The sequence below is a fragment of the Rattus rattus genome, chromosome 8 (assembly GCF_011064425.1).
Source record: "Rattus rattus isolate New Zealand chromosome 8, Rrattus_CSIRO_v1, whole genome shotgun sequence".
In the NCBI taxonomy this organism is placed as follows: Eukaryota; Metazoa; Chordata; class Mammalia; order Rodentia; family Muridae; genus Rattus; species Rattus rattus.
The window spans coordinates 66946422-66958214 of record NC_046161.1 but is presented as its reverse complement, the minus strand read 5'-3'; the positions used below and the strand labels follow the sequence as shown (position 1 = coordinate 66958214).

The 11793-nt window shown below is 40.6% G+C and overlaps 1 protein-coding gene across 4 annotated transcripts in view; it reads right to left on the bottom strand.

The window, feature by feature from the left end:
* Positions 1-7125: 7125 nt before the first annotated feature.
* Positions 7126-11793, bottom strand: part of Rfx7 (regulatory factor X7) — an 80573-nt gene continuing 75905 nt past the window's right edge. For all 4 annotated transcript variants that reach the window (XM_032910805.1, XM_032910806.1, XM_032910807.1 and 1 more), the window contains one exon: positions 7126-10676. In XM_032910805.1, coding sequence (XP_032766696.1) covers positions 7404-10676 — 3273 coding nt within the window. In that variant the 3' untranslated portion in view covers positions 7126-7403. The remainder of the gene's footprint in view (positions 10677-11793) is intronic.

The window sequence follows — 11793 nt, the reverse complement described above, 5'->3', positions numbered from 1 at the left end:
ACCCCCAAAGGAGCTTGTATTTTGAGTTATGTCTTTTTTTTTTTCTCGGAGCTGGGGACCGAACCCAGGGCCTTGCCCTTCCTAGGCAAGCGCTCTACCACTGAGCTAAATCCCCGAGTTATGTCTTTTAAATCTATGGAAAATGGGAGATTATTGAAAACTATTTTTAATGGAAACATACTCAAATATAGAGGAAAAACCAAATTTGAACCATGATGAACCTGCAAAATTTATTTGCAGATTAAAAAATTGCCATGATTTGAAGCAACAGTCTTCCTATTTTCTACCTATCTCCATCATGTCAACCTCCCTAGAGCATTTCAGAATACACCCAGGACACCTTGTATTCACCACATATATTTCAGTATACATCTACAAAAAAGATAGTTTTTTAAAGATTTATTTTTATTTATTTTATATATGTGAGTACACTGTCGCTGTCTTCAGACACACCAGAAGAGGGCATCAGATCCTGTTACAGATGATTGTGATCCACCATGTGGTTGCTGGGATTTGAACTCAGGACCTCTGGAAGAGCAGTCAGTGCTCTTAACCGCTGAGCCATCTCTCCAGCCCCAAAAGATATTTTTTGAGGCAGGGGTTCTCTGTGTAGCCTTGGCTGTCCTGGAACTCACTGTGTAGATCAGCCTGACCACAAACTCAGAATGTTGTTATTAAAGGCAAGCAACACTACAGCTAACAGATGGTTATTATCTTACAACGTGCCCTTAGTACACACAATAATTACTCAGTATCTTTGAGTAACCAGTTTTTATTAAATTTCCTCAATTATTCAGTTGTCTTCAGTTGTGAAACAGGGCCTCACTGTATAGCTTTGGCTGGACTGGAACTCACAGGTATGTATCTATCCTCCTCCTCCTCCTCCCCCCTCCCCTCCTCCTCTTCCTCATTTCAGGCATGTGGGTACACTGTTGCTGTCTTCAGACACATCAGGAGAGGGCATCGGATCCTCATTACAGATGGTTGAGACCCACCATGTGGTTGCTACAAATTGAACTCAGGACCTCTGGAAGAGCAGCCAGTGCTCTTAACTGCTGAGCCATCTCTCCAGCCCAGAAATCTTTTTTTTTTTTTTTCTTTTCTTTTTTCGGAGCTGGGGACCGAACCCAGGGCCTTGCGTTTGCTAGGCAAGCGCTCTACCACTGAGCTAAATCCCCAACCCCCAGAAATTTTTTCTTAAGAGATATTATTATTGACTTATTTTTGGGGGTATGGCTTGGCAGTTAAGAGTCCTTGCTGTTCTTGTAAAGGACCTAGGTTTGGTTCCTATCACCCACATTGTACCTCACAACCACCTGAACTCTATCTAGTTCTAGGGGGACCCAATGATGCTCTCTTTTCATCTCTGTGCTCTCCTCATCTCTGTGGGCATTGCAATAATGTGGTCCACATTCACACATACAGGCAAGGCTCATACACATAAAGTTAAAACAAAAACAAAAACTGAACAACCAGAAAAACGAATCACAGGTAAAATCTAAAAGTTAACAATGAAAAAGAAAAGTTGAAAGGCAGAAGACTGTAGAGAAATATCCCTTCACACAAGTCAATTCTATCCTAATTTTAAAACTAGAATGAAAAACTTCAAAGGAGCTCCCAGCTCAAATTACTGTAGTGGGTAGTGTGAGCAAGCACCTTATATACAGCACGGATACAGCACTGGGCTCCACCTAGTACTGTCCCTTTTGGTGCTCCCATCAGTTCGTCTCTGGGAAACAATTTCCTCATCTGAAAATAATATTCTTTTAGGATAGCTATCATCAGGAAACGAGAACATATGCAAACTATTTAGTATAGGATCTAATGCAAAGAAATACTCTACATGGGCTGGAGAGATGGCTCAGCGGTTAAGAGCACTGACTGCTCTTCCAGAGGTCCTGAGTTCAATTCCCAACAACCACATGGTGGCTCACAACCATCTGTAATGAGGATCCGATGCCCTCTCCTGATGTGTCTGAAGACAGCTACAGTGTACTTATATATAGTAGATAAAACTTAAAAAAAAAAAAAAAAAGAGGAAATACTCTACACATGGCAGTAAGACCATCTCATAATGGATTTTATCTACAAAACTGTTCTCCCTTCTCTCCAAGAAAAAGTACTTCTAAGGAACAGTCTTTCTTGAAAAGTGAGTCTTTTTGTTTTCACTTCCTTCTCCAGTAAGATTAGTTACCCCAGCGTAGGTATACATTTAAAAACTTTATATATTATTCAATGAACAAACTTGTGATGTTATTTTAAAATTTCACTAACAGCAGTATAGTAACACATACTAGACACATTTAATAAGAAAAAATGTGGCCTACTGCAGTAATAGGAACTGGGACAATTTGTAGGCTTATAGAGAAGAGTGGATACCAGTTAACAATTTGTATCAGTGAACTTTTTTCCCCCCTAAGACAGGGTTTCTCTGTGTAGCCCTGGCTCTCCTGGAACTTGCTCTGTTGACAGGTTGGCATGGAACTCAGAGGTCTATTTGTCTTTGCCTCCTGGCAAAGAGTGCTGGGATTAAAGGCGTGTGCCACCACCTCCTGGCTGAATCCGTGAACTTCTAAATGAAGTCTTAAGAACCTCTAGCCTTTTTGCCTTCTCTTTCCTTTTCTTCTACATACTGCAATTATATACAACTTTGTAATTAATTCTTTACTAGACTCTGTGCTTCTCAAAGGTGGGCTCAATATCTTAAAAGGCTGGAGAGATAAAGGTTCAGCAGTTAAGAACATGTATTGCTCTTAACAAGAAGTCTGGAGTTCAGTTCCTAGTACCATGCTGGGCAGCCTGTAATTCCAGCTCCAGATCAAACACTCTTTTGGCTCCGTGGGTACCAGCAGACAGTGTATACACACACACACACACACACACACACACACACACACACACACACACACACACACAATCATAGGAAAATGTTTTTTTAAAAAAACTCATTGATTTTACTCAGCTGTTGTTTTCATTTTGATCACTAATGGTCTCCCTTCCAAAGATGAAGTCCTTAAAACTTTTAGGTTATGAAACTTAAAATTATCATTCTTTTTGGTGTGTGTACATGTCCATCAGTGTGCCTGTGGAGTCAGAGATAATTGGAAGTCATTCTTTCCACCACATGGGTCCTGGTGACTGAACGTACTTAGGGGTAGGTACCATTACCTGTTGAGCCATCTCAATTGCTCCAAACAGATGACTACGTGCCCCAGAAAGCAGGCCCCTCTTCCAACCATAAATGATGGACCAAGAATCTGACAAATTGGCATTTTAGGCTTTTGCTTGTCCAGTGAGGCAAGGAGGGTGTGAGATGCTGGAAGAAGATTTTTCTCTGATAATGTTAGCCTCTTTGGGGCCACAGAAGCCAGAGACCTTGAAATCAAAGCTGGTGAGGAAAACAACTCACACACAGAAAGCCAGAACCTGTCCTTGCAGACAAACTGCTGCATGAACTCCTCGAACCTGCCTAGAGTTCATTTTCTAGGGATGAAGTCTCAATGTACTGCCCAAACTGGTTTCAACACCCTAGGCTGAAGAAATCTTCCTACCTCAGCCTCCCAGAAGTTGGGACTACAGGCACATGATACTACTTTTGACACCAATATTGTTACTAAGTGAGCAGTTAAGTTCCTGACAGCTTGAGGCATTTTTAAACTGTCAAATAAATAACACCCAGGTGGTTTTGCCTTGAGATTTACCTTTTTTAGAGTTACTTTCAAAGTGCTGTGGAATTCGGGTTTTTAGGTTCAGTCTGTGTAGGAGTCTTCCTGTACAGTTCATTCACATCTTTCTCAATCTCTTTGTGACTGCTTCTATCTGTCTAAACTTGGGGTTCAAACAAGGGGTGATAGCTGGGCTGTCAAAGATATACCAAGACCTAAATATACAGGAATGTAGACTGTTTGACTGAAGACATGTCTATTATATGTTATAGTCTCAGATATTGGTTCTTGTTGATTCTGTATTAAAAGTGATCAAATTCCACCCTAGACTCTGGTTCCATGACTTTTAGCAGCTGAGGTTTCTAGTATCTCCTGCAAGGCCCATGCATGGCCTATGCTCTGGCTTACAATTTCCATAAATGTGAACATATCTGGGGCTTGAAAATTTTCATTTTTGCATTCAATGCTCCTGAAATACAGCAACCTAGATAGTCCTCAATCTCACATCTGAACTCATTACCACGTGAAACAACAACGAAAAAGATGGTCTTTTGAATAAGCAGCTCTGTGCCACACACCACTTACTGCAGATTTCAAGGAGGGACAGAGTTCCAGAGAATAGAGACAGAGATAGCATTTCTTCTGGATCAGTAGCACATTTTGCCTTGCATCATTTTTATGCCCTCCCCCATTTCACCAGTTCAAGGAAAATACAGCATCATGTACATATTTATAAAATGGCAAATTGTCTATAAAAATACATCCAATAAATCATCTTAACATCCAGTCAGTATAATATAAAATGTTTTTAATTGTTCTTGAAAACATTTAAAAAACAATTTGAGCACTTTTAATAAAAAAAGAGAACTGAAATGCTACTGTGCGATGCTCAACTACTGTAATCTCAGCAGGTACAACAGACAACAAAGCACCAGGGTCTGACTCTGCACTAAAGGAAACACACGACAGGGCTTGCTTTCGTCACCTCTGGTGTAGTAAGCACGCTGTAGTACAAGACTGTTATCTGAACCTCAGATGCACTGCACAAAACACGCTCCTTCTTTCTCAGTTCAAAAGTCAGTGCTTATTGCAATTATATGCAAAATTATTTACTTCATGAAGTCTTATCATGATAAAACAGTATGCAAAATGTTTTAAACGTCAAAACAATGAAAAAAATCCCAAGAAAAGAACATAGTTAACAACTAAGCAGAATTAGTAAACATTAAAAGAAGCAAAATAACCTGTGAATAACTATGCTCACCTGGTTAACACAGAGCCAGTTTCAATACAGCCAAGAGGGGAAAAAAAGTGGTTACAGGATTACCTAGTACTGTACAAGATAAGTCAAGAACACTCATGCACATCTTGTGATCATGTATTAACATGGTGAAGCAAACTAAACTTAATTCTTCCTGCTGTAATATTCTCGTGTAAGAGAATAAGAAATAGAAATATCTCATTGAGATCAGTGCACATTGCTACATAAGACAATTTCATCTGTCACTTTGATGATATTTTGTTTTTTCATAATGAAACACATTTAAAAATTTTAATCTGTGGACTGTACTGGTTGCATTTATCCTAAGAGATGTGCCTACCACAGGTTCAACAAATTTAGTGCAATAATATGAACCCCAAAAAGTTTGCTGGACGAATTCAGCCAAATTTAAAGAGTTTGCTGCAATACTGTACAGGGGGCGAGGGGTAAAAATCCTCCAGTCTCTATACTTTTTTTTTTTTTTATCAAAAAAAGATTTCCATTATTTTTATATTAGTAGGAAGCTAACAGTGTAAACAAGGGATTAGAATGGCCTCAGAGTCTCCTCTTCAGAGTATCTCACTGAGAAAGACTCCCATCATTTGTTACAAGAAATCACACAGTCTCCTTTGGGTATTACATACTTTGGTGTGCAGTAGTGCTGTATCTCAATGTACAGTGAAGAAATAACTAGTATCAAGAAAAAATCTAACAAATCATTAAATCAAATTAACAGCAAACACACACATATGCCAGTAACTAGGACATATCCATAGATAAACCTCTGAGCCAACTCTAGCACCATTGATTTATTAGAATATGTTAATACCCTACTTTCAAATCTGCTCAACACGGACCCTTATTAAATTAACCCTTCTATCCTATTTGTTAAATATTCAGTTTGTCATCTTCTGATTTATTTTTGAATTAAGGTAAAAGAAAAGCTTGGCTAGTCAGGAGAGTATAGTGAATGTTCTCATGTTATCTTTTAAGAACTTAGGGTTAACTTTAATATCTCTTTGAAAATTATCTTAAAACTCACTTAAATGGAGCTGCCTACTAGTTTTGTGTTAACATGAAATTCATAAATACTATTCATAAAACAAAATGGGAGCCACAGAGAAACACTTTAAAACAAATCCTGAGTGCTCTGCTTCTTCTGCAACTGTGTCCATCAGAATAAATAAGTGAAGCACGTAATGAATGCTCCTCTCTTCAAGTACTATCACATCCTCTTGGTTTATCAGATATGAAGATCCGAGGTGTCAGACCTCAGGGGAAGAAATGCTTTTTTGCTGGGCCTTTAATGTTATCTCTTTCCTGCTTGGTGTTTTGATTCATGATAAAACTGTATTACTACGTTCAGAGAAGCAAAGAGTTAGTCAGCAAACTGAGGAGGAGGAGGAAAGCTGATTACTAAAGGATACCATGGTGAAAAAGCATTAAAAATAATTAATTCTTCAGTAGAATTTCAGTATGTACATGGAACTGTGGTGAAGACACTAAAAAAAAAAAAAAAGTCCTCTATTTTCCTTCCAACACTCCAATCTCAGCAAGCAAATAATAAAACACGAGACAATTTTCTAACATGCTTCTATTTCTTCTATTAAATCTTAATGTTGTGTGTGTGTGTGTGTGTGTGTGTGTGTGTGTGTGTGTGTGTGTAGGGAAGGGAAGAAGAGAGGAAGAGGGAAGATAGGAGGGAGGGAAAGGGGGAAAGTAGGGTGAGGGGGAGAGAGGGAGAGGCAGAGTGCATGAGCTTGAGAGCTCCATTTTAAAAGCCACCTTCTAAAACTGGACTAATGCAATGTCACAAATAAATGGCTACTGGTTTTCCTCTTAAACATTTTAGTGCAGCTTTTACTTTCCTTAAATTAACGTTTGTTTTCCGTTATTTTCCCCTACATAAGCCCTTCATTGTGGGAGTAAATGGTACCGAAGCCCCAGAAAGTCCTACAGAGATTTCTCATCCTACAGTAGCTTTATGTTTCAAGCTTAAATATCTATAATAACCTGAATATTATCCCTGTTTTAAGGAAGACTCTCTTGCCTACAGTTTACCTTAGCTATGATTTTATACCTAAAAGATAATGCCAACAACAAAACAGCCTACAACTAAAAATGGATGGTCTTTTAATTTCTGTGTAGATCAACTGATGAGTTAAAATGAACTTATACAAAATAAAAGACCCAGACTGCTCTCGTAAAAAGCTGGATTCTTTACTAGCAAATGTGATTAAATGGGGAACATTATAAAATTTAAAACCTAATACTTGCTCTACAGCCTACTGTCTTCAGAAACGTGTCCAGCACTGAGGCAAGTCTAACCATTTCCTACTGAAGAAACCACTTCTGCAGCAAACGCCTTTAAAATGTTACAATTAATAGTGTTTCTGCTGCGGGAGGCACTTCCATTAAGACAAATACAATACATATGTCTTTAGATACAGTGTGCTACATATTATATAAAACACAATTCATCCCAACATTTCAACAGTAGGATGGTCCTTGCTTTCTATCCATTCAAAACCTGATGAAGTCATAGAGTTCATTGACTCACTGCAAATCTGTTGAAACAGTGGGTCATTCTTTAATTCTTCCAGTGTGGCTTCATCATCCTGTCCCTGCTGACGACCTGGATCAAACAGTAGATTTGGGTCTAAGGTGTTCAAATCATTGATGCTGCCTGAGAGGTCAGAAGACAACCTGATGTCGCTAGGGAAATCAGATGCAGTGTTGGTGAGATCAGATGCTACCTGACCTCCCAGCTGCTGGCTGGTTTGCAGGTTGTCTCCACTCAACAGGTCTTTAACAGTGCTATTGAAATCTAACTGCTGTTCTCCAATTTCAGATTGTGCTTGATTATCTCCAGGAGAAAAACTGATCTGATCGGTGCTATTACTTTTGGTGAGGTAAGATGGTGTTTGGAATTCATAAACAGAAGTGCTGGAATCGATCATATTTTGTGAATTGGCACTAGGAAAAACAGGGGAAGTTTCCAAAATCTGAGTGAGATTCATCCGGGCTGTGTAATTGGAGGGCACGTTGTTCATTCCCAAACCTCTCACTGCATCATCATTGTCAGAATCGAGTTTACTCAACAAAACATTAGTGATTTTTTTACTGTTTGTTTGCTTCTGCAGAGCATTAGGGAAGGCTGTCTGCATCATGACTGTTAATGGAACTGACTGACTTCTTTGAGCTATGTTGTTGGCACATGCATCTGTGTGAACATTTGTGAAAACATGAACTTCTGGGGTCACTGGACTTCCAAAGGGGGTTACATTAGACCGTGGGATATTAGACACAGGATAGAGGGTGCTTCCACTAAGATTCCGTTGGCGATGGACAGCAGGGCTTACACTCCGGCACCTGAAATTGCTGCTGGCAGATGAATTAGTTCCTTTATTATCAAGAGGAGCGGGGACTGCAAACCCTTCTTGCTTGTTGGTGTTTACAGTGGCACCTTGATGCTGCACAGGAGAGACGGGAGTCAGACGACCAAAATGAGTGTCATGGTGTCTGGACTGAGACTGATACGACTGTCCGGGCACAGCAAAAGCATGAGGTTTCCTGAAACGATCTTCTACTAGTTCCTGATAGCTTGGGAGAATGCCGTGACCAGAAACTGATGAGTTACCAACCCCACCATACCCATTATTCATCCATTCAAGCTTGGTTTTATCAGGGTGAGTGGCCATGGGTCTTTGCATTGGTTTTACAGGACTGCTTGAGACAATGCTGGCATCGTGATATGCCATACTGGAGCTTATTGGGGTGAATGCAAATGGATTCCTGCATTCAACAGGGCTTGGAGGGACGCTACTGCTGCAATTAGAATGAGGAGTACCAATGGGTGTGTGTCGGCTACTTCCTAAAGCACTATCCACAGGTGTTGTCTGGGCAAGCCTGGAACAAGGGCTCTCCCGTGACAGACTCTGAGACCCAGCAATCATTTCAGATGTTGGGGTTGGAGTTGGGGTCGGAGTTGGTGTAGGAGTGGGTGTGGGTGTAGGTGTGTGAATTGGAGTGCCATTGCTATGGATTGGATGATAGAAGTGAGAGCTGGAACCATGAGATGACATTGGAGCTCCTGGAGTTACTGACTGACTCTGAAGGGTCATTCCCAAGCAGTTACCATAAGAATGTGAGTTATTCATTGACATCTGCTGCTCCATAAGCACCAGCTCTTCCACAATGCTATCTTGTGTAAGTTCATCATCAAAAGGAAAGTAGCTTTCATTTGTCTGGGAAACAGAAGACTCAAACTCTTTCAGTTCCGACTGCAACGGTAACTGATCTGAAGACTGTGCTTGTATTTCATTCAGAGAAGATTCTGGTATCTGGCTATGGAGCTGCTGGCTGTATGTGTCCTGTGGCATCCCTTCTAATTCCCAAACAGACTTCTCTAAATCATGGATGTCAGGATGCTCAGGAATTGTCATCACACTAATGTCTTGCTGTTGCTCACAGCTGGCAGATATGAAGTCAGAATCCTTAGTAACTTGTTGCCATTCGTTACGATTAAAGCTGCCATCTGAGTTTGACTCACGGTCCAAAAGAAAGACACTCCCTTCAAGTTTTACTTTTACATCCGGAGACGATGATGGCGTTGTCTGCTGCTCCAGAGCTGATTCACTGGCGACAAGAGTAGGGTTCAAGGGCTGATCCTCTACAATGTGTGAACTGACACTGAGTGACACCTTGTTAGGAGGCTGAGCACCTGCTGTTGAGCTTTCTGTTTTCCCTGAATGTGGAACCTTTTGGTCCTTTTTAACAGTGCCTGGTTTCTGACCTTCGGTAGTAACTGCAGAAAGCTGTTCCACAATTGGTTTCTTTACAGGAGGCACCTGAGACTCTTGCAGTGTAGCAGACAGTCGTTTTCTTGGACTTTTAGTGCATAATTTAGGGTCTTTATTTACTGAGTCACCATTAGATGGTGAGCTGGTGCTGGTGAAAGGTAAGTTCTGAGTAGCAACCGAGAGAGTAACAGTGCTTTGATTATTGCCTGCTGAGATGCCTGGCAGAATTTCATTACAGCGACTTTTACATTTGGTCCTCTGGTCACAGACCTTAGTTGTTTTCACTTCTGTGACTCCTTCATTAGAAGGTTTTGATACTGTTCCATCTGTATTACTTTTCTGTCCCCAAAGGGCACTAGATGTGGCCAGAGGAGCTTTAGTCCCCTCAGAGTTCTCTTGGCACTGCAGAGGATGCTCATCTGATGAACCTTCTGGTTCCATTTTGACTTCCACAGCAGAGGTTCCCCCAGTGCTGCTGGCCCTGGACCCAGGGGACTGGAGAGAAACAACAGAACCATTCTTGATCTGAGGGATGCTCCTGGAGTCCTCTGTTGTTCCAGTAGCACTGCTGACGGAGGCAGAATGTTTAAGAGGTGCATTACTGTTACTGGGTGTGAGGGATATTGTTGTCATTTTCACCACATTTAGAGAACTCATGTGTGACGCAGGTACCACAGCAGTTTTGATGGGACTGCTGGTAAACAGCACAGTTGTAGGAGAGCGGATGGTGAGCGCACTGGTGTTTGCTGGCTTGGGTAAGATCTGAGGGTAGCGGTGCCTGGCAGAACGGTCCCCACCAGGACTGGCTGGGACGTTCTGAGGAGTCTTTGGTGTCTGTTTCACAGACTGCATGTGCTGAGTGACTACCTGCACGTTGAGGGGAAGAACCTTGCCATCAGAAGAATTCATCGGACTGGGTGAAGTTACTAACTGCCTCGTCCGCTGGACCTGCAAAAAGGTAAAAAAATTACAAGTCCATTTTAGAAGTCTAGGAAACAACAGTACATCTGTATAGTATTAAAGGATTTATTAAGTGTTAATTAGAAAGAAAAAAGGTCGTTTTAATGTTAGAAGAGAGTTCTTTTCCTTTTTCTTTTAATTGTATATTTTCTTTATCTACATTTCAAATATCCCCCTTCCCAGTTTCCCCTCTGGAAACCTCCAGCCCATTCCTCCATCCCCTGTCTCCACAAGGGTGCTCCCTTACCTACCTACCCACTCCCTCCCGCCTCCCTGCCCTGGCATTCCCCTACACTGGGGCATTGAGCTAGAAGTGAGTTCTTTTGGATCATTTTGTATACAAGCAGACCCTCAAATACTTTAACAAATATAGCCACAAAGCAATACACTTATGAAATACAGTAACACCCAGGAAAAAAATTAGGTTTACTTCCCAGTTAACAAGACAAAATGCTTCATACCTATGACAAATACTTGTCTAATGAGTGGGTTAAAGAGATTATAGACAGGAGAGATATAATCACAAAGAAAGGTACACTCTAAAGTACTAGTGGAACCTTTTCTAAGAACACAGCCCACTCCTGGGCAGTCTTATTAAACAGTTCAGGTTTGCCCTGGACTTTAGTAACTAGCCACTGAGGATAAGGAAGTCCTAGACAAAATTAAGGCCCCCTGAAGTCTGCTCTTAGGTGAATAGTATGGCCACCAGACATTGAAAATTTTAATGAAATAGCAATGATGAAGATACTGATAACAAGAAAATAAGAGAAAATATCTCCTTAATAATAATACCAATAATAATGTAAGGTTATCACTTTAGCAGGATACACTTGCATTTGAAAAGCCCCTTCACTATATTGTTAGTTATGTGGTCGTGACCTGAACAATATTCTACTCCTACATCTACCCAGCTAACCAAAGAAGCAGGCCCACATTAGAATATAAAATCACTAATACTTTATTATAATTTGATCTAGTTCAATATTAAGAAAAACATTTAGGTTCCTAAAAGTTTCTTGACTCAGCTAGGAATGAAAAACCTTTTTAATGACTTTATTCTTACTGAAATGCTGACTGGTTATACGCACACTTTATGAACCTTCAT